This window comes from Ovis aries, chromosome 8 (assembly GCF_016772045.2).
Source record: "Ovis aries strain OAR_USU_Benz2616 breed Rambouillet chromosome 8, ARS-UI_Ramb_v3.0, whole genome shotgun sequence".
NCBI classification, from domain to species: Eukaryota; Metazoa; Chordata; class Mammalia; order Artiodactyla; family Bovidae; genus Ovis; species Ovis aries.
Window position 1 is genome coordinate 70,358,850 of NC_056061.1, and position 23,251 is coordinate 70,382,100.

General features: G+C 36.9%; 1 protein-coding gene across 3 annotated transcripts in view; it reads right to left on the bottom strand.

Moving 5' to 3' along the window:
- Positions 1 to 875: 875 nt before the first annotated feature.
- Positions 876 to 23,251, bottom strand: part of SHPRH (SNF2 histone linker PHD RING helicase) — an 82,958-nt gene continuing 60,582 nt past the window's right edge. For all 3 annotated transcript variants that reach the window (XM_004011398.5, XM_012183066.5, XM_042253584.1), the window contains 6 exons: positions 22,582 to 22,770; positions 9,560 to 9,652; positions 8,811 to 8,897; positions 7,850 to 8,028; positions 4,468 to 4,548; positions 876 to 3,057 (listed from right to left, as the gene is read on the bottom strand). In XM_004011398.5, coding sequence (XP_004011447.3) covers positions 2,961 to 3,057; positions 4,468 to 4,548; positions 7,850 to 8,028; positions 8,811 to 8,897; positions 9,560 to 9,652; positions 22,582 to 22,770 — 726 coding nt within the window. In that variant the 3' untranslated portion in view covers positions 876 to 2,960. The remainder of the gene's footprint in view (positions 3,058 to 4,467; positions 4,549 to 7,849; positions 8,029 to 8,810; positions 8,898 to 9,559; positions 9,653 to 22,581; positions 22,771 to 23,251) is intronic.

The following is a 23,251-nucleotide window of genomic DNA, read 5'->3' on the forward strand; positions in this document are numbered from 1 at the left end:
ATGGCAGAAAGTGAAGAACCAAAGAGTCTCTTGAGGAAAGTGAAAGAGGAGAGTGAAAAAGTTAGCTTAAAACTCAACATTCAGAAAACTAAGATCATGGCATCCGGAACCATCACGTCATGGCAAATAGATGGGGAAACAGTGAGAGACTTTATTCTCTTGGGCTCTAAAATCTCTGCAGATGGTGACTGCAGCCATGAAATTAAAAGATGCTTACTCCTTGGAAGAAAAGCTACGACCAATCTAGACAGCTTATTAAAAAGCAGAGAAGACATTACTTTGCCAAAAAAGGTCCATCTAGTCAAAGCTATGGTATTTTCAGTAGTCACATATGAATATGAGAGTTGGACTATAAAGAAAGCTGAGTGCTGAAGAACTGATGCTTTTGAACTGTGGTGTTGGAGAAGCCTCTTGAGAGTCCCTTGGACTGCAAGGAGACCCAACCAGTCCATTCTAAAGGAAATCAGTCCTGAATTCATTGGAAGGACTGATTCTGAAGCTGAAATTCCAATACTTCAGCTACCTGATGCGAAGAATTGACTCATGGAAGACTGAAGGCGGGAGGAGAAGGGGATGACAGAGGATGAGATGGTTGGATGGCATCACCGACTCAATGGACATGAGTTTGAGTAAATTCTGGGAACTGGTGATGGACAGGGAGGCCTGGCATGCTGCAGTCCATGGGGTCGCAAAGAGTTGGACACGACTGAGCAACTAAACTGTCACAACTATTTTGAAGAAAGAATAAATGTCTATAAAATATAGGGTTCTGTGGTTTAAACAATTTTGACACCTTTTGTTGAAAGACCAAAACAAACAAAAAATGAAAACCATGTAGTATGTTCTGTGGATCAGAAATTTAATAAATGCCCGAATTTCAATTTACACTAAAATATTTATTTAATTGATGACATTTTACAGAAATAAATAAGAGCAGTTTTTCTCTAATACAGATAGGTATATTTATCTATTTATATTTTTATATTTCTCTTTATACAAAATTGAAGCATTATCAAATTACTTTCCCTAAAACTGTAGCGCAAAAAAGAATACTCAGAAACAGAAAGAAATACTGAAACATGTTCATCATTAAATTAGAACCAAGGGCCTTCTGAATTGCAGCAAGTTATGATTTAGAGAAAAAACATGAGATTTGGAGCCAAGGGTCCTGGGCTCCACTGTTTACTTGCTATGTGTCACAGGCATATTTCTTAATATTTCTGAATCTCAGTTCTCCACTTTTAAAACAGGAATGTTATAAATTTCATCAACTTCACAGGACTGGTGGGCAAATTAAACACAAAAATGTATAGGAAAGCTCTTTATAACATGTAAAGAGCTACAAAAATAATAGTTTTGTCTAATTTCATATAAAAGAATCAATGCATATCTTCCTTCAACTGAAGAATAAGCACCAAAAATGTGTGTGTGTTTTCTTCAGTTGGATTATGTCACTCTATAAACCAGAATAAGAAAATGCACCTTAACTAAGCACCAAAGCCTCTTGGACAAATGTGATCCAGGGTATATTCCTGTTAGTTTTCTGGACAACTAAGTAGGAGTTAATGAGTCCTGAGGGTCATTTGAAACTCTGAAGGCTCAAAGAAAATAAATCAAGAACATTTGTATTACATCAAATGGCTAGGATACAACAAGCTACTCCTTATTTAACAATTTCAAAGTCCATTAATTCTTCACAGAAGAAGAAACACTGGGTTATTATCACTTGCAATTATTTGCTTCTGTGAATATGACATTCTCTTGTTACAAAGATCAAATGCTAATCCTTGAGGGAAGTACTACTGGAATGAAATAACAAATCCTATCATAAATTTAGATATTAGTGGTTAAAAAGTCTAGTTACACAAGAACATAGGAAAGAAAAAGAATCTAAGACATTAGTATGTAATAATGATAAAAAAAACCCTGCCATATTGCTATAATCATAAGAACTGAAATTATAGACACTGCAATATTTACAGATCAATCTTAAAACGTAAACATTTAGAACACAAATTAAAAGTAGAGAAAACAATTTTAATTAAACATTAATACACTTAATAAAGCTATGTTAACTGCCTACACTGATAATATTTAACATATAACAGAAATACTTAAAGTGTTCAGTGTTTCAATTTTTAGTAGCAAGATACAGAGAAAAGAAATAATTGTCTAATATTAACTTACTGTTGGAGCTACATTACTCTGAAGTTACTATTTATGGAGTTACAGTCTATAACTACTCAAAGAACTGGGAGCTAATATAATTCATCATCTTTTAAAAATATTACTAATAAGATATTGGTGAATCCTGTGCTAAAGATACTAAAGGCTCTTCCAAAAATGAGATCTATCTTGGTTGAGTATACTGAGTCATATAAAACTAGAATAGTTGAGTTACTCTCTTATTCTAACTTCGTTTTAAGACTGATCTTATCAAAAGAAAAGTACACAATACCTCTCTTAATTCCCTCAGATAGAGATATTCTTTGGAATAAAATAAGTATTTTTGTGTGTGTGTGCATGCGTGCAGTCGCTCTGTGGTGTCCAACTCTTTTGCGACCACCGTGGGCTATAGCCAGCCAGGCTCCTCTGTCCCTGGGATTCTCCAGGCAAGAATACTGGAGTGGGTTGCCATTTCCTCCTCCAGGGGATCTTCCTCACCCAGGGATCAAACCCATGTTTCCTGCATTGGCAGGTGGATTCTTCATCACTGTGTCACCTGGGGAGCCCAAACATTTTATTAGGAGTGTAAAATTAAAGATCTTGATAGCTATTATGGAAACAGTATATTGAAAAGGACTCAAAAACTACTGGACTGTACAACCAAAAAAGCGATACATTCATTCAACTAAGAACAGTGTTTACTGACATCTACTGGATTGTTTTACTTATAACTTTATTCTATAAACTATGAAAAATTTAAAATACACTAAAGTCTGGACTGAACCAAGTGTACTTCATTCAAGGTCTTCAGTGTCTTTGGTAAACAGGTCTGCCAGGTCAGCCACGGTCAAGACAGAGGCCTCGGAATGCTTTGCGGAAGGGTTCGTGTGACTGCAGGATTTTCCAAGTGAGCAGAATCAGAAAGAAACCCCCAGAAATAAATTATTATGTTTGTCTTTATATACAGTTCTGGTCTCATAATAATGTAAGACATAAAAAGATATTAATATTATATTCTTAATATAAGAGTATGTCCCTAATTTTTTGTAATTGAGTTATAAGAAACTCCAAGAAGATGATGGGATCATTATTACAACTTGTTAAAATTAGGAAAGATTTCTATATAGCATTTTCAAACTTTGCCATAAAATGTTTTCCTCTGTACACTTAATAAACAAAACCCCTTGCCAAGTACTGTTAAGGCTTTCACCTTACAACTTACCTTCTTACTATCCAAAGTTAATTTCAAGAAAAATTCAAGCTGCTATTTTTATTGAGGCAGCTTAAATATAATTACTGAATTCTGTTATATTTGGAAATACCACCAAGAAAAAGCCTTCATGTTTGAGGCAAAAAGCTTTTGTGGTAGCCTCTCTCTTTTCCACAGACCACCAATGAAAGAGAATTTCTGGTTTCCAATGGCCGCTTTACTGTGCAAAGTACTAATACCTCTGCAGAAACCATCCCTTCCAAGGCAATCATCTCTTCTGAGTTTATCTTGCAATCACACCTATCTCACCAGAATTCAGTTAGGCATTAGTTTATGTTTCAAGAAAACATATATGGAAAGAAAACAAATATTGAAAGAAAATACATTAGGAAGTAAATGTTAGGAAGTTTTATGATTTCAAACTTAAGTTTTTAAAATTAAGGCTGTTTTAGTCTCCCTGCTTCTGCTCTGCCTGTAAGAGTAATAACACAATTACCAGCCTAGTTTTAAGTCCATACTTTTTAACTTGCATGTAACTAACAAGTGTCTCTAAGTTTCATGTTACAGATTTCAGACCAAGGCTTTTAGGTTGGGCATAAAGATAGATTTCATTTAAAAAGTAATCCAGCATGGCAAGGAAATGTAGGCTAGTTCTCCCAAAGCCCGCCACTGACAAAATATATATGGGTGATTGAAAGTATAATAGCTCTGAAATAAAGTTTCTTTAACAGCAGAATCACTTAAATATTTTTTTATGTATCTGCTGTTGTTCTTCCGTCTCTAACTCGTGTCCAACTCTTTGGGACCCAATGGACTGCAGCACTCCAGGCTTCCCGGTCCTTCATTATCTCCCGGTGTTTGCTCAAACTTATAATCCCTATTAATAAATTAAGTCAAATATAGAATGCTTGGAGTATTAGCTGGGAAATTTTGGATAGGTAAAATGTCATACCTTGCTCTATAAAAAGTATATGCACTTACATCTTTTGGTTGACTAAGTGATCATCTAGGTGTAGAAGTTCTACATGCTTACACAACCTTAGATGAACAGGAGCACTTCTGCCATCCACTTGAAGCGAACTGTTACCTACCTCCTTTCAGCAGTTTTCAGCATTGCTTGCATTCTTTCTTCTATTGTCGCTTTTATTAAGAATCTGTGTACAATAGTGGGTCTAGAAGGTACATAACAATGATAAGTTTAAAAACACCTGTAGAACAGTTTAGAATGAATAAACTTCATATATTACATGCTATATTTATCAGTCAGTATCTGCTGTGGCAGGTACTAAGCCAGGTGCTGGGGTGAGGGGGTTTGGTCAACAGTGAATACAACAAGCTAATCTCAATGAACCGATATCTACAGTATCTACTGAGGAAGACATAATAAAAACACACCATAAAGACATTTTCAGCTATAGACAAGGTCATGAGGAGGCTGACATATGACCTGAAACATGACTGCTGAGAATAGGTGGCTACAAGCAGAGGAGGACAGGGAAGAGCAGCCTGACAGAAGCAGCAGTAAATCAATGCCACGCCCGAGCACAAGCTTCGAAAGTCTGAAGGGCAGAAAGAAGGCTAGCAGGGATGAAGCATACGGTGAGGGGGACGGAGGTCGGATTCCTTTCCTGCCCAGCCACCTGCAGGGTGGCTAAATCCTCCTTACCCTGCCTCTAACACAGTATATATATTTACTTATTATGTTTATTGTTTACCATCTGTCTCGACCAATCCCATACAACTAGTATTTAAGCTAGGTGAGGGCATCTCAAGTACTTAGAACAGTGCTTGGCACACAGCAGGAGCTCAATAAAAATTTACTGAATGAACTATGTGGATACTGCTGGAGGTAGACAGCTCAAGTTGGTGATGGAAAGATGAGTTACTTCTACTCTGACTGTAGCTGTTTTCCCTTTTCTCCCTCAACAAGGAGGAGGAACAGAGAGACTGCAGATCCATCCACTCTTCAGAAAGCAGAAAAATCTATATACTAGGGAAGCAAAGTAGGATTGTTAAGCAGTGTTGAGTGGCCTTTATAGACCTGTGGTCTTACATCTGAGATAAGCCCACTGTATGCTTTAGAAAACAATAAGATAAGAAGTCAGCGCTTAAAAATATAAGACAAGGCGAAAACAAACAGGGACCTCTCTGGTGGTCCAGTGGTTGAGAGTCTGCACTTCCGTTTCAGGGGGGATGGGGTTGCTCCCTGGTCAGTGTACTAAGATAACCACATGCAGTGTGGTACGGCCTCAAACCAAACAAAACCACCCCCGTCCCCCACATAAACCCGAATCAAACAAAGAAAAAACCCAGTAAGACATAACTACATTTTAAATGATACTTGGTAGTACTGTAGAACTATCTTGCCTTTATTACAATTATATTACTTTGTCATATTTTGCTTGATGAATGTCTCTTTCCTGCTTAAAATTAAAGCCATCGTTTGCTCTCTCGGCCACTGCTTACAGAGCAGGCTATGTTTCTGAGTGTGGCATACAAGCCCTTACCTCCTGCCACTCCTCTGCACATACTTTATACCCTGGCAACTTCAAACTCCTGACGGTCCTGAGAAACATCATGTGGATTTTCTCCTCTGTGTTTCTGCACAAGCAACTCTCTGCTGTGTGAGCACCCTTCTCTAGGCCAACTCTGGAGTAATCAGTCCTTCAAGACTCAGTCTAATGAAGCCTCTCCTGACTCTCTAGGGTACAAGAGTGCACGCTCTTCTTTGTTACCACAGTATTCCTATTTTTGCACATTCTACTATAATATGTCAAATCATCTGTTTCCTGTATTACATAGTGATCTCACTGGGGAAACAAGATTATATCTTATTCAATTTGAATCTTCAGGGTAGAGTATATTTGTCATCATTGTTTAGTCACTGTGTCATGGGGACTCTTGTGACTCCACAGACTCTAGTCTGCCAGGCTCTTCTGTCTATTGGATCTCCCAGGCAAGAATACTGGAGTGGGTTGCCATTTCCTCCTCCAGGGGATCTTCTGGACTCAGGGATTGAACCCACATCTCCTGTATTTCAGGCAGATCCTTTACTGCTGAGCCCACCAGGGAAGCCTCCAGTGTCTAGAATAATACCTGACATATAGCAAGGGTTCAATCAATATTTATTTAACAAGTGCTTAGAATGGGTGCCACCACTCTTATGGCAGAAAGTAAAGAGGAACTAACGAGCCTCTTGATGAAAGTGAAAGAGCAGAGTGAAAAAGCTGGCTTAAAATTCAACATTCAAAATATGAAGATCATGGCATCCGGTCCCATTACTTCAAATAGATGAGGAAACAATGAAAACAGTGACAGATTTTATTTTTGGGTTCCAAAATCACTGCACATGGTGACTGTAGCCATGAAATTAAAAGACGCCTGCTCCTTGGAAGAAAAGCTATGACAAACCTAGAGAGCATATTAAAAAGCAGAGACATTACTTTGCCAACAAAGGTCCATCCAGTCAAAGCTATGGTTTTTCTAGTAGTCAGGTATGCACGTGAGAGTTGGACCATAAAGAAAGCTGAGTGCTGAAGAACTGATACTTTTAAACTATGGTGCTGGAGAAGACACTTGAGAGTCCCTTGGACTGCAAGGAGATCCAACCAATCACAAAGGAAATCAGTCCTGAATATTCACTGGAAGGACTGATGCTGAAGCTCCAATACTTTGGCCACCTGATGTGAAGAACTGACTCATTGGAAAAGACCCTGATGCTGGGAAAGATTGAAGGCAGGAGGAGAAGGGGACGACAGAGGATGAGATGGTTGGATGACATTACCAACCTGATGGACATGAGTCTGAGCAAGCTCTAGGAGTTGGTGATGGACAGGGAAGCAAGAGTTGGACATGACTAAAGGACTGATTTGAACTGAGTATGGATGCATTAGAACAAATTGAAAGAATCTAACATCCAGGAGGTAGTGCATCTGAGAGGCTGTATAAAGGATAATTATCCATTCTGATATTTGAATAAAAGTAGTACATACTACATAATATTTACTATTAGGTTTACTTAACTATCTCTTATATTAGATCGGGAAGGTTGTACTTTCCTAAGGGGAAGCATTTATAAGAGCTATTTGTTTTCAGTTATGCATGAGATATGGCTTATTTTAAATACTGGCTACTTCAGCAAATCAAAAATCAGTTCTTCTCAAAGTTATGACAGATGCCTTCAGCTTAATAGTTGTCTTAGGTATTTTAAGAAACTATCTTGATGAAGTGACCAGGGTAGCTTCTGAACAAGGAAAGAGAAAAATCTGGGAGAATGTGGGGATCTGGTGTTTGGAGGAGAGTCACTGGAAATCTCAAAATATCTTCTGGTCATATAATAAGAATTGAAAATTTAATATATAAGTAAGTCACTAAAAATGAATAGGTTAAGATGAACATAAATGAAGAGTTTAAATGCTGACTTGTATCTTAGAAACAAGAGCAAATGTGACTGAGGCTAATTTTAGTCCTTACTTTGTTTGTCCAATCCGGTGCACCCTTCCGATGGCCTGAAGCTCATGGGCAGGGTTCAATATGGGCTCCACCAAGAGAACATGAGTTGCTTCAATGATAGTTAATCCATTAGAACCTGTGTGCAGGGGCAGCAGCAAAATATTGATTTGGGGATCATATTTAAATGCTGACAGGTTCTCCTAAAAAAAGAAAGGTACATTGAATTTTAGCTGGATAGTCAAAAATAAAAGCAGGATACTACAGCTCATGCTAAAATGCCCAATGATATCCAGGTCATTGTGAAAGGCAATAATTAAGAAAATTAAATGTAAGATGACAAATTTTAGAAAACAAAATCATGTGGCTTGACTTTAAGAAAAAAAAAGTATCACACAACCTCTCATGTTCTTTATAATACATATAATAATACATAGAAGAATCACAAGATACGTGCATGTGATGTATGCAAATGAAACTATATGAGCTTAGAGGAAAGAAGGAGTGAGAGAAAGTGCTAGAGTGAGTGTAAGAGACATGAATCTGCTAAATTTTCACTTGGTCTTTTTTTGGTGTTTTTCTCTTAGGTTTGTTATCTGTCATTGTGCTGAGTGTGAGGTAAGCACAATTTGACCATATGCAGTTCTGCCTAATGCAGTGTTTTTAGAACTTAATTTTAGGGGCATGAGGCCTCTGTCCATTCAAAAGGTATACTATAGGCCATCTTTTCCTATGTTAAAGAAACGGACCTCAAGTCATAAGATCTTTAAGTATGGTTTGCTATGGGTATAACTGAATAGATGGAAAGTACATGTAGTTTGTTTACTTTGCCTTTAAATGTTAATCTTATAGTCAATCAAGAACTCAAACTGTTTTTGTGGTTTATATGACACAAGACAATAAATGCAAGTAAGCTAGTTAAGAGCAGTTTCAGTTTGTAACTGAATTCACTCCAAAAAACATGAGTAAAGTCTTCTTGACATACCTGAAATGTCTTAACACGACTGATCTGTGCAAATTCCATGTTGTTGTCCGTGAGAGCTTTTGAAATAATGTCTAATACATCTTGCCACTAAGAACACAGAAAACAGAAAACCAAATATTTACGCATAGCTTTCATGTAAAACAGATTTGAAAAGGGACTAAACCAAAATAAGCTTTATACCTCAGAATTAAGTAAACAAAAACATAAACTTCAAGTGTAATACCATTAATATTATTTTCTATCCTGAAAGATATTTTAAATCAAATGCTGGTTAAAGATAGGGTAAAAAAATGAGCATCTTTAATAAATGAATTAAAATAAACAGAAAATAAATTATAGAATATATAAGTAGATGTGGCTATTTATCTTTCAAAAATGAAAACTAGAAGTTCTACTCAATACCTTTTTTTCAATAGGTTAATGTTCTTTTCCTTAACCAAGTACATTTGTGAAATGACTTTCAAGTTTATAGATTTCAATTTTAAAATAGTAATATAAGAAATCCCTAAGTAAAATTAATATTAAAAACTTAAAATACAGCTATGGGAATTGCTTTGTGAAGCATCATCAAATTTCTCTAAAAATAATTCTATCCAATGGATATAAGAAAAAAAATTTAACAAGGAAAAGTCAATCAGTAGTTCTAAATCTCAATTACATCATGGCAAACATTAACAGTTAGTTCTCAGATATAAACTGACTAGAAACAGAAAGCCAGTCCGAGTTAACACTGAGGATGTTGACTGTACCGTTGAGAAAACAAGCGCCTTAGCCCCTGGATCTCTAAGCTGGATTCTCATCAGAGTTCTGACCACAGCCTCCACTTTTGTAGAATGGCTGCCCTTTGAACACAAAGAAGAAAACCCATTATTATCAAATAAAATCCAATCAACAAGGGAATGGAAAGTCAATGTAAAACACCATCAAAACTGTATGATAGGTACATATGTATATATTCTTTTTCATTTCGTATTTGCTGGAAATTTTCTTTAGCCTCAAACTGCAGAAGTTACAGATTAATATCCCAAGAAAATCAAATATAAAAAAGCACTCCACAAATTTATAAGACCCTAAGATAAGCTTTTTTAGTTAAGTGGCTATATTTTACAATTACAAAACTTTGTTATTTTAGATAATCAGAATATATATTAAAATACATATCACTTTAGATAGTATGGCACTGAAATTGTGCAGAATATAATGAATCAAAACTCTAATGTAAGCAAATAGTAAAGAACCTAACCCACAAAAAATCCTTTCTTTTAAGGGCCTTACAAAGGACAATGACAGAGGTACAAATGATGTCCACTTGGGCAGAGGCAGATTTATGCAAAGCTAGATAAACACTTAAAAACTGCTTTTGGTACTCTGCATAACCATTTCCAAGATAAAGGAATAAGAAAATGAAGAAATAAAGCAAGTGTCTTTGAAGCCTTCATTGAGAAAGTTTTCCTCCTAGAATGCTGTGGGAGATGGTATGACATGGAGCTTAAGGGCATGAGACTTTGAGTGAGATAAACTGAAATTCAACTGCCAGTTCTGCAGCTCCTTAGTTATAAAGATTCTAACCTTTCTAAGCCTTAGTTTGTCAAGCAGGGATGATGATTATATTTATTTCCAAAGGTTGCTGTGATGGTTAAAGGAGAAAATGTGTACAAAGCGTTTAGCCTAATACTCCAAATAGTAGACACTTGGTAACCTTTCAGAGACATCAGATCACCATACAAGAGGGGCAGATGTAACCAAAAAGTAAAAATACTCCCATATTACTATTACCCTCACATCATGTCCCCTTATTACTTTTACACAGAGATACTTAAAGGTAAAAATAGAAACAAATAGGAAGAAAGCTTTATTAAGTTTAAAGTCATCAACAAAGAATTAAGGAAGATTTTTAAATTCTTATATTAAAGTCCTATATCTACATTTATTTCTCTGGATATGTAGACTTTCAGTTATACTTGAAAGGTTAAAAAGTATAAGGGAACTATTTCAATCTAAAAATTACCTTAAATAAGAGCAAAACTATCTCACATAAAAGAAAACAGGAAATTAGCATAAAGTGATCATTTTAGCAGTGAAGAAACTTCCATGTTCTGTGCAAGGTTTTGTTTTCAAAGATATTTTCAAGTGAAACACCATGATAACTATGAACTCTTCTAAAATTAAGCTGCTTCTTACAAAAATTTCAAAAGAAAACAGAATAACCTTTTATAAGCAAAATTCCAACCTGGAGTGGTAACTCTGTGAAGGAAAAGACTAGAGTTCAGTTCAGTTCAGTTACTCAGTCGTGTCCGACTCTTTGTGACCCCATGGACTGAAGCACACCAGGCCTCCCTATCCATCACCAACTCCAGAGTTCACTCAAACTCATGTCCATAGAGTCGGTGATGACATCCAACCATCTCATCCTCTGTCGTCCCCTTCTCCTCCCACCTTCAATCTTTCCCAGCATCAGGGTCTTTTCAAATGAGTCAGTTTTTCACATCAGGTGGCCCAAATATTGGAGTTTCAGCTTCAGCATCAGTCCTTCCAATGAATATTCAGGACTGATTTCCTTTAGGATGGACTAACGGGATCACCCTGCAGTCCAGGGGACTCTTAAGAGTCGTCTCCAACACCACAGTTCAAAAGCATCAATTCTTTGGTGCTCAGCTTTCTTTATAGTCCAACTCTCACATTTGCTTATTAATATAAATTTACATTAATTTCACTCTTTTTTGTTCTTACAAACAATACTTCAGTGACTATACTTAGAGGACTGGGTATGCGTGCACAGTTTTTGTTGGATAGGCATATCAAAGTGGAACTGTTGGTCAAAGGTTGAAAAAAAGTTTTTAGATTATCTGGATTGCAGTAGATTCCCTATCACACCGACCCTAGAAATGCTAGAAATTTAAACTATCAACAGTTTAGATGCACCTGCTTCTTAGTACACTTGTTAAAATTCAATTTTTTGCCAATAGCATAGGTAAAATGTGGAACCAAATTTTCATTTATCTGCATTTTTCTGAGAATGAGCTTGAATATCACTTGCTGGCCATTCAGAATTTCTCTTCAGTGAACTGTCTGTTCATATTCCTTGCCAATAAAAATAAACTGGTTTGTAGGACCACTCAAATACTGCACATGTTAAATTCATGTTGTAAATATTTTCCTACCTTTCTATATGTAGTTTACATTTAATTGTATTAAATGCAAATAATGTTAGCAAAAGTACTGTATTAATACATTATATTAGTTTCAGTAACTCACAAATGCTTGATGAATGGTATGTGGGTTTATAAACTAGATTTTTTTTGGCTTTATTAGGCTTTTCTGTGTTTGACAGTTAAATGTGTCTTTCATAAGGGAAAGATGAGAGATTTTATTTGGAAAGGAACAGCTTTTTCTTTAATTAACTGCCCTGCGATGGTTCTATGTAGTATCATTTGATATGATATCATACCTGAGTATAGAATACTTCTGTCATTTATCAGTTGATATACTACTTGAAAACAAGGACTAAATGGCATTTACTTTTATATCTCTTAGAGCTGTGCATGGTCTTCCATAATAGTATACACTTAACCAATTTACTTAATGTAAAAGAAAATTTAATATGTACTTTTAAAGTTCTCAATCCCAAACAAATCTGAGAAAAACAATACAGATAAATGAAAATAAAAGAGGTTAGAATATAATTTAAAACTCTCAACATATTTTTTTATTCATTCAGAATGATCAACAATGGGCAAATCAAATCTTTTGACTGATCTCTATCGCTTTCCCAGAAAGACTCAGATAAGAACAGTCATGAAAGACAAGCAGATTTAATCTAACACAAAGCAAGCTTTAGGAGGATTTTGGGTTAGTAAAATGTAATGAAATGTGGGGAATTGGTCTTAAAAGAAGTAAATGATTGGAGGGTGGTACCATTTCATTCAGGTTTATCAACTCTTGTTTTTTTTTTTTCACCTACCTATCAGCAGCGATAGGAGAGGTTAATAAAGTCAGCCAACCCTGTGGACTTTTAGTTCAAATCCTTAGGATCAGAGATCCTTACTCTTAACTTTCTTTTTTCTGCTTGTGATCTTTCCCCTTCCAAGTGAAAAGCAAAAGTCCCAAAATAATACTGAAAAGACCATGGTTGGTCTAAGAGCAGAGTCAATAAAAGAGATCAAAGAGACAGGGCAGACTTCTATGTCATTCTTCTATCATTCAATCCCTCCAACATTTCAGGCAAGTTCACGTTTGATTATTTAAATCATTCAACAAAAATTTTCTGTGCACATAAGTGACAAGAACTACAGTAGGCACTGGATTTACAAAGATGAAGATACTCCCTTATTCCCAAATGCATACAGTCTAACGTATGTTACAGAATATGAAGAAAAGCAAAGGAAAGTCTTATACTGCTGGGCTGGCTTGGAAGTGACTTAAGTGAACACTTTATTATACCAGCTTAATAAGCATTATCCACATTCTACTGTTCTTCTTAATGTTTCTTTTTATCTCATATGCATAAATGAACTTTGGCTCAAATCTACTAGTTTCTGAAGAGACTTCACAATGTGGTCACTGCCACAGAAAAGAAACATTCACCTTGTTGATTCACCTCCAATCACTTGTTGAACATTCACTGAAACAGGAAGAAGGTGATGGATTATATACATGTTGTATCTGTATAGGAGGCGATCACAGAAAAGGCAAAAAAGATATGGGAGAGGAAAAAGGGATGTCAATCTATCCCTGTGCAAGGTGTTAAGAAAGTATAAATATTCTCAAGACATGTAAATTGGTAGCCTTAATCCAACCCAGCTTATGTTTTAGTCATGTCAGTCAACACACAAATGAAAAGTTAAACTGGAATTAGGAGGGTACGTAGGAATAGACACCCCACCCCCAAACTGCTAGATTATTCCTTAATATATGAGATTGATAAAGTTGCATTTAATTATAGCACCTCTGCCCTTTTCTATTGTTCTTGTCCCTTTCCTCATTCCTATCCTTTCTTGATAGTCTCCAGTTTTTCCAGATATGTATCTGCCAACCCTGACTCTATGATTAATGCTCAGTTTTCCTTTGTTTCTGAAACATCAGTGACCAAGCCCGAGCTTTGGAATAAAGACCCTTCATTTGTCCTCTGCCTCTCTTCACTGTATCTTTGTGGCCATTCTCTCTGAGACACAAGTTCTCTCTAAGGTCAATGAGGAGCTATAAAAACAGACATATGAAGTGCAGCCATGCAGACCAAGCCAGTGCCTCTTCTGGTTTTCCTCGCATGAGGTAAGTAGCCAAGAGCATTATAATAGTTAATACTGAAGAAAAAGAATTTGGAATTTTCCTTCTTTACAACAGAAGGATCTTATAAAATATTCTTTATGAAGATTTTTGCTCACCTGCTTATAATTTAATGAGCAAAACCAGACTAGATCTCGAAGCTACATACACAGGTCTTTCACTTTTCAGAAAATTAAATACAAAGTTAAAAGCTCCAGATCATTGGGTCAAGGCAATGGAAAAGAGTAGAGCTCCATTAGCAATAAAGGTTAATAAAAAACCTCTCATGAAATCTGGCCTAGAGGCTGTCTACTAGCATAACTAAAATCAGAAAGGTCGTGTAGCTTATCTATTGTAAGTAGGTATAATTAACATTTTTAAAAATCAGAGTTAAATTTGATTGGATACTCTCAGGCTCTTGTAAAATTCTGAAATCATAGACTCTGCATTAAAAGCTGTTAAACATGTTCAGTTCAGTTCAGTTCAGTTGCTCAGTCATGTCCGACTCTTTGCGACCCCATGAATTGCAGCACGCCAGGCCTCCCTGTCCATCACCAACTCCCGGAATTCACTCAAACTTGCATCCATCGAGTGGGTGATGCCATCTAGCTATCTCATCCTCTGTCGTCCCCTTCTCCTCCTGCCCCCAATCCCTCCCAGCATCAGTCTTTTCCAATGAGTCAACTCTTCGCATGAGGTGGCCAAAGTACTGGAGTTTCAGCTTTGGCATCATTCCTTCCAAAGAATACCCAGGACTGATCTCCTTTAGGACGGACTAGTTGGATCTCCTTGCAGTCCAAGGGACTCTCAAAGAGTCTTCTCCAACACCACAGCTGAAAAGCATCAATTCTTCGGCACTCAGCAAAGGATAGAAAACTCAGTTTTGTTTCTATCATATATGCAGGAGACTAAAAGAATTCTAACGATAAAACAATCAAGTAATATTTAATTTATTTAGACTTTGATCAACGCCTCTCCTCCAGAATGGGTCTAAATATTTTACCAATGCAACTTAGAGAGAGGTACTGCTTTTTATTCTCTGAGGTCTTACTACTGGGGAAAGAGGGTGCACCTTAGAAAAGTCCATAAGTATGGTAGAGAAGAGATTGCAGTTGGCTTCATACTATTCCCTCCACATCTATGTCCTATCTGTTGAGACTCCTGACTTGGAGAAGAGAGAACAGACATGGCACCTTCCAACTGGAGCAGCAAAATGCTACCTGTACTTGACTCATATAAACAAAAGAAAAATAGTGCTCTATGACTAGAAAGTTAGTATGGCTTTCTATTTTTTTCTTCGGTGACTTGACATATACAATAAAAGTGAAAACTGTGGACTCTGAGGCAGAGCTGGGCAGTTCACAACTGAACCAACAGTTCGTTGCCTGTTATAACCCTTCTTCACGGTCTTAGTCCTCCTTCCTTCAGCTTCTCTTATTTCCTCTATTAAATCTGTCCATATGCCTCTCCCACACCTTTTCCTTCATAGTATCTATGGATTCTCATGGTCAGGCTCAGCTCCACAGGCAGAATTAAAGGCTACAGTGTCTGCTGTGTTCTGAAGAGCATCAGAAAACACTCAACACAATGAAGATGATGAATGTATTCAGTTTTCACCAAACATCAGAGAAAATATTCATGTCTATAGATTCCACAGGCAGACCATATCCTTAGAGATTTTACAGATACTGAGTATTTGTATATTATCTTTACCATAGCTTCACACTACACTGTGTGCTACATGTGCTTAGTCGCTCAGTCATGTCAGACTTCTTGCAACCCCAGACTGTAGCCCTCCAGGCTCCTCTGTCCATGAGATTTCCCAGGCAAGAATACTGGAGTGGGTTGCCATTTCCTTCTCCAAAGGATCCTCCCAACCCAGGGATTGAACCCAGGCCTCCTGCATGGCAGGCGGATTCTCTACTGTCTGAGCTACCATATTAGTAGGTATAGGTATATTCTATATATTCTATACATGTGAAATACACACAAACTAATATATACAAGACATGTCAAATAATGTCGCATAGTAAGGAGGCCAATTACTTATGACTCTAAAGTGAAGGCTGAATGAAGTTATTTTCAGAAGTGCAAAAACTGATTTGCCATTCACATGCTCACCATGTTAAAATTTCTTGATGCAGTTATAGCACAGTGAAAAAAAGAATCAAAGAATGAGGGTTACATGAATAATGATATCAGATAAGGCTGACACAGAAGTGCAGGAAGCTAGCTGAAAAAGTGAGAACTTCTATCAGACTCGGGTACTTAAAAAGATTCTTCACTGAAAAGCAAATTTAAATGATACAGGATCAGGATTCTGCTCCTTTCTGCATGACTTCAATCACTCTACTTGGTTCTGTAATGAAAAGTATTTATATAACAAAATGTGGATGTATAAATATTATGATATAAAAATGATAATATTACAAAAATACAAAGGAAAGGAATGGAGGAATAGATGCATTAATTTTTCCTATTTTATAGTGAGGAGTCAGCAGATACTGTCTAAAGCTAGTACTTTAAGAAACAAAATTGATGTAGATTACTGAGAATCATAGAGGTGATCTTTGTAAATAAAAGTAGAAATTGTTCACAGTGGCAAGGCAAAGTAGGATGGATGAAGGAGAACGTTAGTTTTCACTGAGTGCTGTTCATTTCATTCTGAATTTATTTTAATCTTTTGTGTAAATTACTTCCACTAAAAAATAACATTATACTGATTTTTGACAGAAGAATAAGGGTTTTAGGGGAATGGGTGGGAGACTTGTAACTGTAATCCTGGGAACTTTTAACTGTATCAGTGATACCACTGGGATTGTGTTTACTGTAAGTGATAAACACTTCCCTGGTGCCTAAGATGGTAAAGGATCTGCCTGTAATACAGGACATCCAGGTTTGATCCCTGGGTTGGGAAGATCCCCTAGAGAAGGGAATGGCTACTTACTCCAATATTTTTGCCTGGTGAATTCCATGGACAGAGGAGCCTACAGTCAATGGGGTTGCAAAGAGTCAGACATGACTGAGCAACTAACACACATTTTATTATAAATGAATTGGTCTTCTGAATTACGTCATTACTTTAGTGCTGTGTAATATTGTACCTACGGCACCTCTCACTGCTCTAGGGTCAAATGGGTGCCTCGCCTCTGTTAGCTGCCACAAGAAAGGAGTGTCAGCCTTGTTAGAAATGGGACAATCACAGCTGAAACAGAGCAGAGTTAGTATTTAAATCTTCCAGCTCTTACTCGGATTGATTTTTTGCAATCTTTTAAACTTACTATAAGAGTCAAAAATCCTGAGATTAGAGCTTTTTTTGAAAATTCATTTAACTGAAGAACATCACTTTTAAAAAGACAAATTTATACAATTTAGCTCCCTCACGCCCCCAAAAGAACCATAATCTTTCATCAGTTATAACTAGGGCTATAATTTGGTAATAGGTCACAGATTTTTCTTTAGATTTTCTTACTGGTTTATAACTTCCAAATAACCTGAATGTTTCCTATTTTTACGAAAACAGTACAGAGGAAGTAATTTCCTGTCTTGGGACTTTCTGACTTTCATTACTTTTATTTTGGACTTCTTTTAAAGTAGAGCTGACTCTTACAATTTGCCTGTGCTGTCCATAGTAGTTCTAGTTGAATAAGATCAGTTAACATTGTTTTATTTCTGTCTGCACCTGTTCACCATGCTAAAAACCCTTTTGATAGTGACAGATACAATTTAGTGCAGTTACACAGTTTATATATGATTGATCTCACAAATCAGGAATATTTGTCAAGTTCTTGCCTGGGAAAACGGTCGGGCTTTTCACATGTTTCTTCAATAAAGTCCAGTGGAAACTCCACCCAGGCAGCCTAGGTGGGAAATTTTACAAGTGCACTTAGCCACAAAAATATCCTACTCTTTAAAGTATTTTGAATAATTATTTCAAAGAGATAAAAAGGTAGCAATTGCAAAAAAGTTAAAAATTTTATTTGGACCCAAAGGTTATGGGGGATATTATATGTAAATATAATAGATGGGGAATAGATGGGGAAAACAATGAAAACAAAGAGAGACTTTATATTCTTGGCTTCCAAAATCACTGCAGATGGTGACTGCAGCCATGAAGTTAAAAGATGCTTGTTTCTTGGAAGAAAATCTATGACAAACCTAGACAGCATATTAAAATGAAGTGACATTACTTTGCCAACAAAGATCCATCTAGTCAAAGCTATGATTTTTCCAGTAGTCACGCAGGATGTGAGAGTTGGACTATAAAGAAAGCTGAGCACCAAAGAATTGATGCTTTTGAACTGGTGCTGGAGAAGACTCTTTGAGAGTCCGTTGGACTGCAAGGAGATCCAACCAGTCAATTGTAAAGGAAATCAGTCCTGAATATTCACTGGAAGGACTGATGCTGAAGCTGAAGCTCCAATATTTTAGCCACCTAAAACAAAGAGCTGACTCATTGGAAAAGACCCTGTGCAGGGAAAGATTGAAGGCAGGAGGAGAAGGGGACAACAGAGGATGAGATGTTGAATGGCATCACAGACTCAATGTACATGAATTTGAGCAAGCTCAACAGAAGCCTAGGGTGCTGAAGTCCATGGAGTCACAAAGAGTCAGACATGACTGAGGGACTGACCAACAGCAACAAGATAATATCAAATATCTTATATAGGAATACTTAGAGGAGCATATTTGAATATAACCACTTGTGGATTATATTTACCAAATTATTTTATGTCAACTTTGAACTCAGTCAGAATTAAACAATCAGTTTTCTTCCACCTAGATATTTTAATTATAGTTAGAAAGTATAAGACAGACTTTACAAGTCACCTTCAAATCAATTGAATACAAACTGAAAAAAAAAAAAAAAAAGGAAAAGAAACAACATGATCCTACACATAGTACAGTTTGACAAATGGTGTTGCTAGGTTTCTCTGAGTTTTAATGTAGAAATACAATATTTTTTTTTCCTCTACAAAAGGTTATATAAAACATCTTTACCAGCAATAGATTTGCTTGTTAAAAATGCAGATTTCTGGACCAGATCCAAGATCTAACAAGTTAAAAGTTACGGGAATACAGCCTGAAAATATACTTTAATTTAAAAAACAGAGCACTTGATCACTAGGCACTCAAAAGTTTGAGAAGCTGAACCTCTGTGTGTGTAGCAGGTGCTGTTTTGCTGTGGCTATATCCATGTATTCTCTCTTGGATAGAAACTTCTTATGACATAAGAATCTTGTTCATTACAGGGTCAGGGTTTCCAATGACAAAAATGCTTTGTATGAAAGAGAGCCAAACTGAGGACACAGGGAACAGGTCACGTGGGGCCTATGTTCTGCCAGGAGGCCTATGTCACCCTCTAAAATGCCTGGCAGTTGTCAGAACTCGCAGGGGGAATTTTGTTCACTTTGCAAAATGCCCAGGAAGTTCCAAGGGTCACTTAAGAATCTGTGACACTGCTGTTAGGGTAGAGACAGTCTTTAACTTAAATGCACACCCTAATTCACTAATGAATACTTTATTCATTTTATTTCCGTGGTCAATCAACAGGATTCCTTACATTGGGAAATACCAGTAGAAAAAAAAAGTCTTATATTATTTACTTCTATTTTTATGTTCTCTAAATATCCTTTACCAGAGATCAGCTAGATGATTAAGCACCACGTATAAAATTACATTGTTTGCTGTGTCCGAGTGTCTGGACATGAATGCTTAGAGTGAAGTCAACATTTCAGATAAAAACTTTAATGAAATAAATTTCAAAACAATGCCTTTAGCATTTACATAGAGCCATCTTTATATCCCTCAACTCTAAGACAGATGATGTGATCAATTAAGTGGGATAGTCTCAGACGGTCAGAGTGCAGTGTGAGTCTGAGAAAACAAGCAGATGCTTCAAGAAGATGGCAGAAATGTGACAGTCAGAAAAGGACACAGGCAGCAGAAGGCGGAAATGGCAGACAGAAACAGCGACAGAAAACAAAGTAAATGCAGAGAGAAGCAACGTGAGAATGCAGAGAAGCGATAAAACTTGCTCGCACAGTAAGTATAATATTCAGTCACATATTTAATAGAAAGGAAACAGAAGTATATGTACATCTAAGATGATTTAACTGATAAATTCTGTATTCTTTTTGGAAAAAAAATATTTATTTTAATTGGAGGATATTTACTTTACAATACTGTGATGGTTTTTGTCATATATCAACATAAATTAGCCATAGGCACACATGCGTCCCCCCCGTTCTGAATCCCTCTCCCACCTCCCTCCCCACCCTATCCCCATGGGTGGTTCCAGAGCACCCACTTTGGGTGTCCTGCTTCATGCACTGAACTTACACTGGGTATCTCATTTTATATATGGTAATGTAAACATGTTTCAGTGCTACAAAAATTTGTTTTGGTAGATCCTTCAATTAATTCCCGTGTTCATCAATACCCACGAAAGACAGGAAAAAGTCAGAGCATAATATACAGTATTTGTTCACTGATATTCCTGTCCCAACAGGACAGCATATGTAACTGTCCTGATCTTTCTCCTAGGTGTCTAAGACAGCTGCCATAAAATGAACAGGTGTTTGGGTTTGATGGCCTCAGTTTCAGAGAGATGGTGCTGTTTACTGGTAGCCAGGGCAATCACTCCCTAAACTGCATGAAGTCTGACACAGCAGTTCCTTCTTATGCTTGTTCCCTGTACTGTCATGAGCCACGCATGCCATCTGTGGCCCCTGGGATGCCTGAGGCCAGAGGAGAAGAGAGAGGGAAAGAAAAAAGACTTTTTATGCAAAGGAAAGGAAAAAACTGTAAGAGTAGGAAGAGAGGAGGGGGGCGAACTGAAAAAGAAAGCAGTTCTCTGTGTGGTCGACAGGCTAAAGTATAATCAACTCCAGATATTATATACCTTCCACTTGGACCACTTACTCAACATTCAGATCTCATTGCTTCAGCTTCTACCACCTCACCTGAGTTACCCATTTCTACAGTCACATCTGGAGTACTGAATACCTATCTTCTTTGAAGAGAACTAATACAAATATCACATGATATTGCTCATATGTGGAATTTAAAAAATTGGTATAAATGAACTTACTTACAAAACAGAAACAAGTCACAATAGTAGGAAACAAATTTATGGTTGCCAGGGGAGTGATAAATCAGGAGAATGGTATTGACATATATACACTACTCTATATGAAACAGAGAACTAATAAGGATCTGCATAGCACAGGGAACTCTACTCAATACTCTTAACAACACACATGGGAAAAGAACCTTAAAAAAAAGTGGACACAGGTATATGTTTAACTCTTTCACTTTGCTGTACACCTGGAACTAATACTGTAAATCAACTATATTTCAGTAATAGTAACAATAGTAAAAAGGTCTCCTGTTCTCCGATAAGGACCTGTGGTTTGGTCTACTCACAAAAAACAACCTTGGACAACAAGGGAGCAGACAGCAGCAGGGACTCAGAAGGAGAAGGAATTAATTAAAAATACTCTACTACTTCTAGCTTCTGAGCCAGCTCCATCAGTCTTCCAACTACTTCTTCTGGCCTACATTCTCTACCATACTCATATGTTGAATTGTCCTTTAACTTTGGTTAGGAAAACAAACAAAAAAAGCATGCTTACATAAAACAAAGAACAAAAAACCTAGTAAAGGCTTTTCATTAAATAAATACCCCCTCAGGCAGAAAGTCCAATTACAGATCCTACTTGGATTTTGGGTTTCCCTGGTGGCTCAGTGGTAAATGTAGGAGACGTGGGTTTGATCCCTGGGTCGGAAGGAGCTCCTGGAGAAGAAAATGGCAACCCACTCCGGTATTCTTGCCTGGGAAATCCCATGGACAGAGGAGCCTGGTGGGCCACTGTCCATGGGGGTCACAAAAGAGTTGGACACAACTTAGAGACTAAACAACAAATCTGGAATTTATTTTATTTGCATTTTAAATTATAGTCTTCTTTCTTAAAGTTCTGAATGAAGTATGGGAAAAAAAATTAGGAAAATAAAGCAAAGTTTTCACTATAGTCTGAAAAACCAATCCATGCCATCTAAAAATGCGCTATCTCCTTGTGACAGTCTTCACTAATAACTTCAGGAATCAATTTATTTTATCCCTTAATTTGGTGGGGCATATCTTCTTTTTCCTGATACACTGGGCTGAATGGAAAAATGAGGAGAAAGAAACCTGGAATTGAACCAGAGCTCTATCTAATATCTGTAGTGCTCAGAAACACTATTAAAAAAAAAAAAGGAATGGAATTCTATGATGTCACTTTTTTGCTATAGTGGGCATAATTATTGCTATGTTTGAAAAAGCATTCCTGTGTTCCTCCCATGAGGAGTGAGTAGATGCACTGAGGCTTTCAGGCAGTATATCTACAGTCAACAGTAGCTGCTTCACAGTCACTGAGCCAGCCCTGCTCTGACTCTGACGCTCTCACTGCCAGATACTGACTCCTATTACACTGCTCTGACTATGCATGTTCTTCACCGACTTTACCTTCACAGGGATGTCCTCTTCCTGGCTGGCTTTCTCTGAGGTGAAGACATAGGAGATTTCTTTGTGAGACGTGGTCTGGCGGCAGATGGCACACTTAATGGAGCTCCTGTGAGACCCCACGCTGTACTGTTCGATAATAATTGAAATGCACTCATTACAGAAACAGTGCCCGCAGGTCAGTACTGCCCACTAAAGGAGAAAACACACAGAATGTGCCTCAGTGAGATGCTATCAAAGATGCCTTCCAATCTATACATCTATTAAAAGGAAAGGAAGAGAGCCATCATTTCATTTCCTAAATATTTCATGATGAATAATAAAAAACCTTTAAGTCATAAAAACTAAATTATACTTTTAAACTATTTTTTAGTAAACCATAGTTTTTAGTTCTGCTCACACTAATAGGAGGACTAATAGTCATCAATATTTTGTAAGATGTTGGTGTTCTCGTTTCAGTATTTAGGAAAAATGCAAATCACTCTGAGTAACAGATTACTACAATATTAATTCTGAGATATCATATTCAATACATTCTATACAACTTATTAAACAGATTTAATTTTTATATGTTAAAGCATTTACTATACAGAAGATGAGATGCAAATGGTAAAGACAATAAAATTTCTGAGACAAACTAGTTGCATGAATCTCATCAAAACTAAAAGTAAAG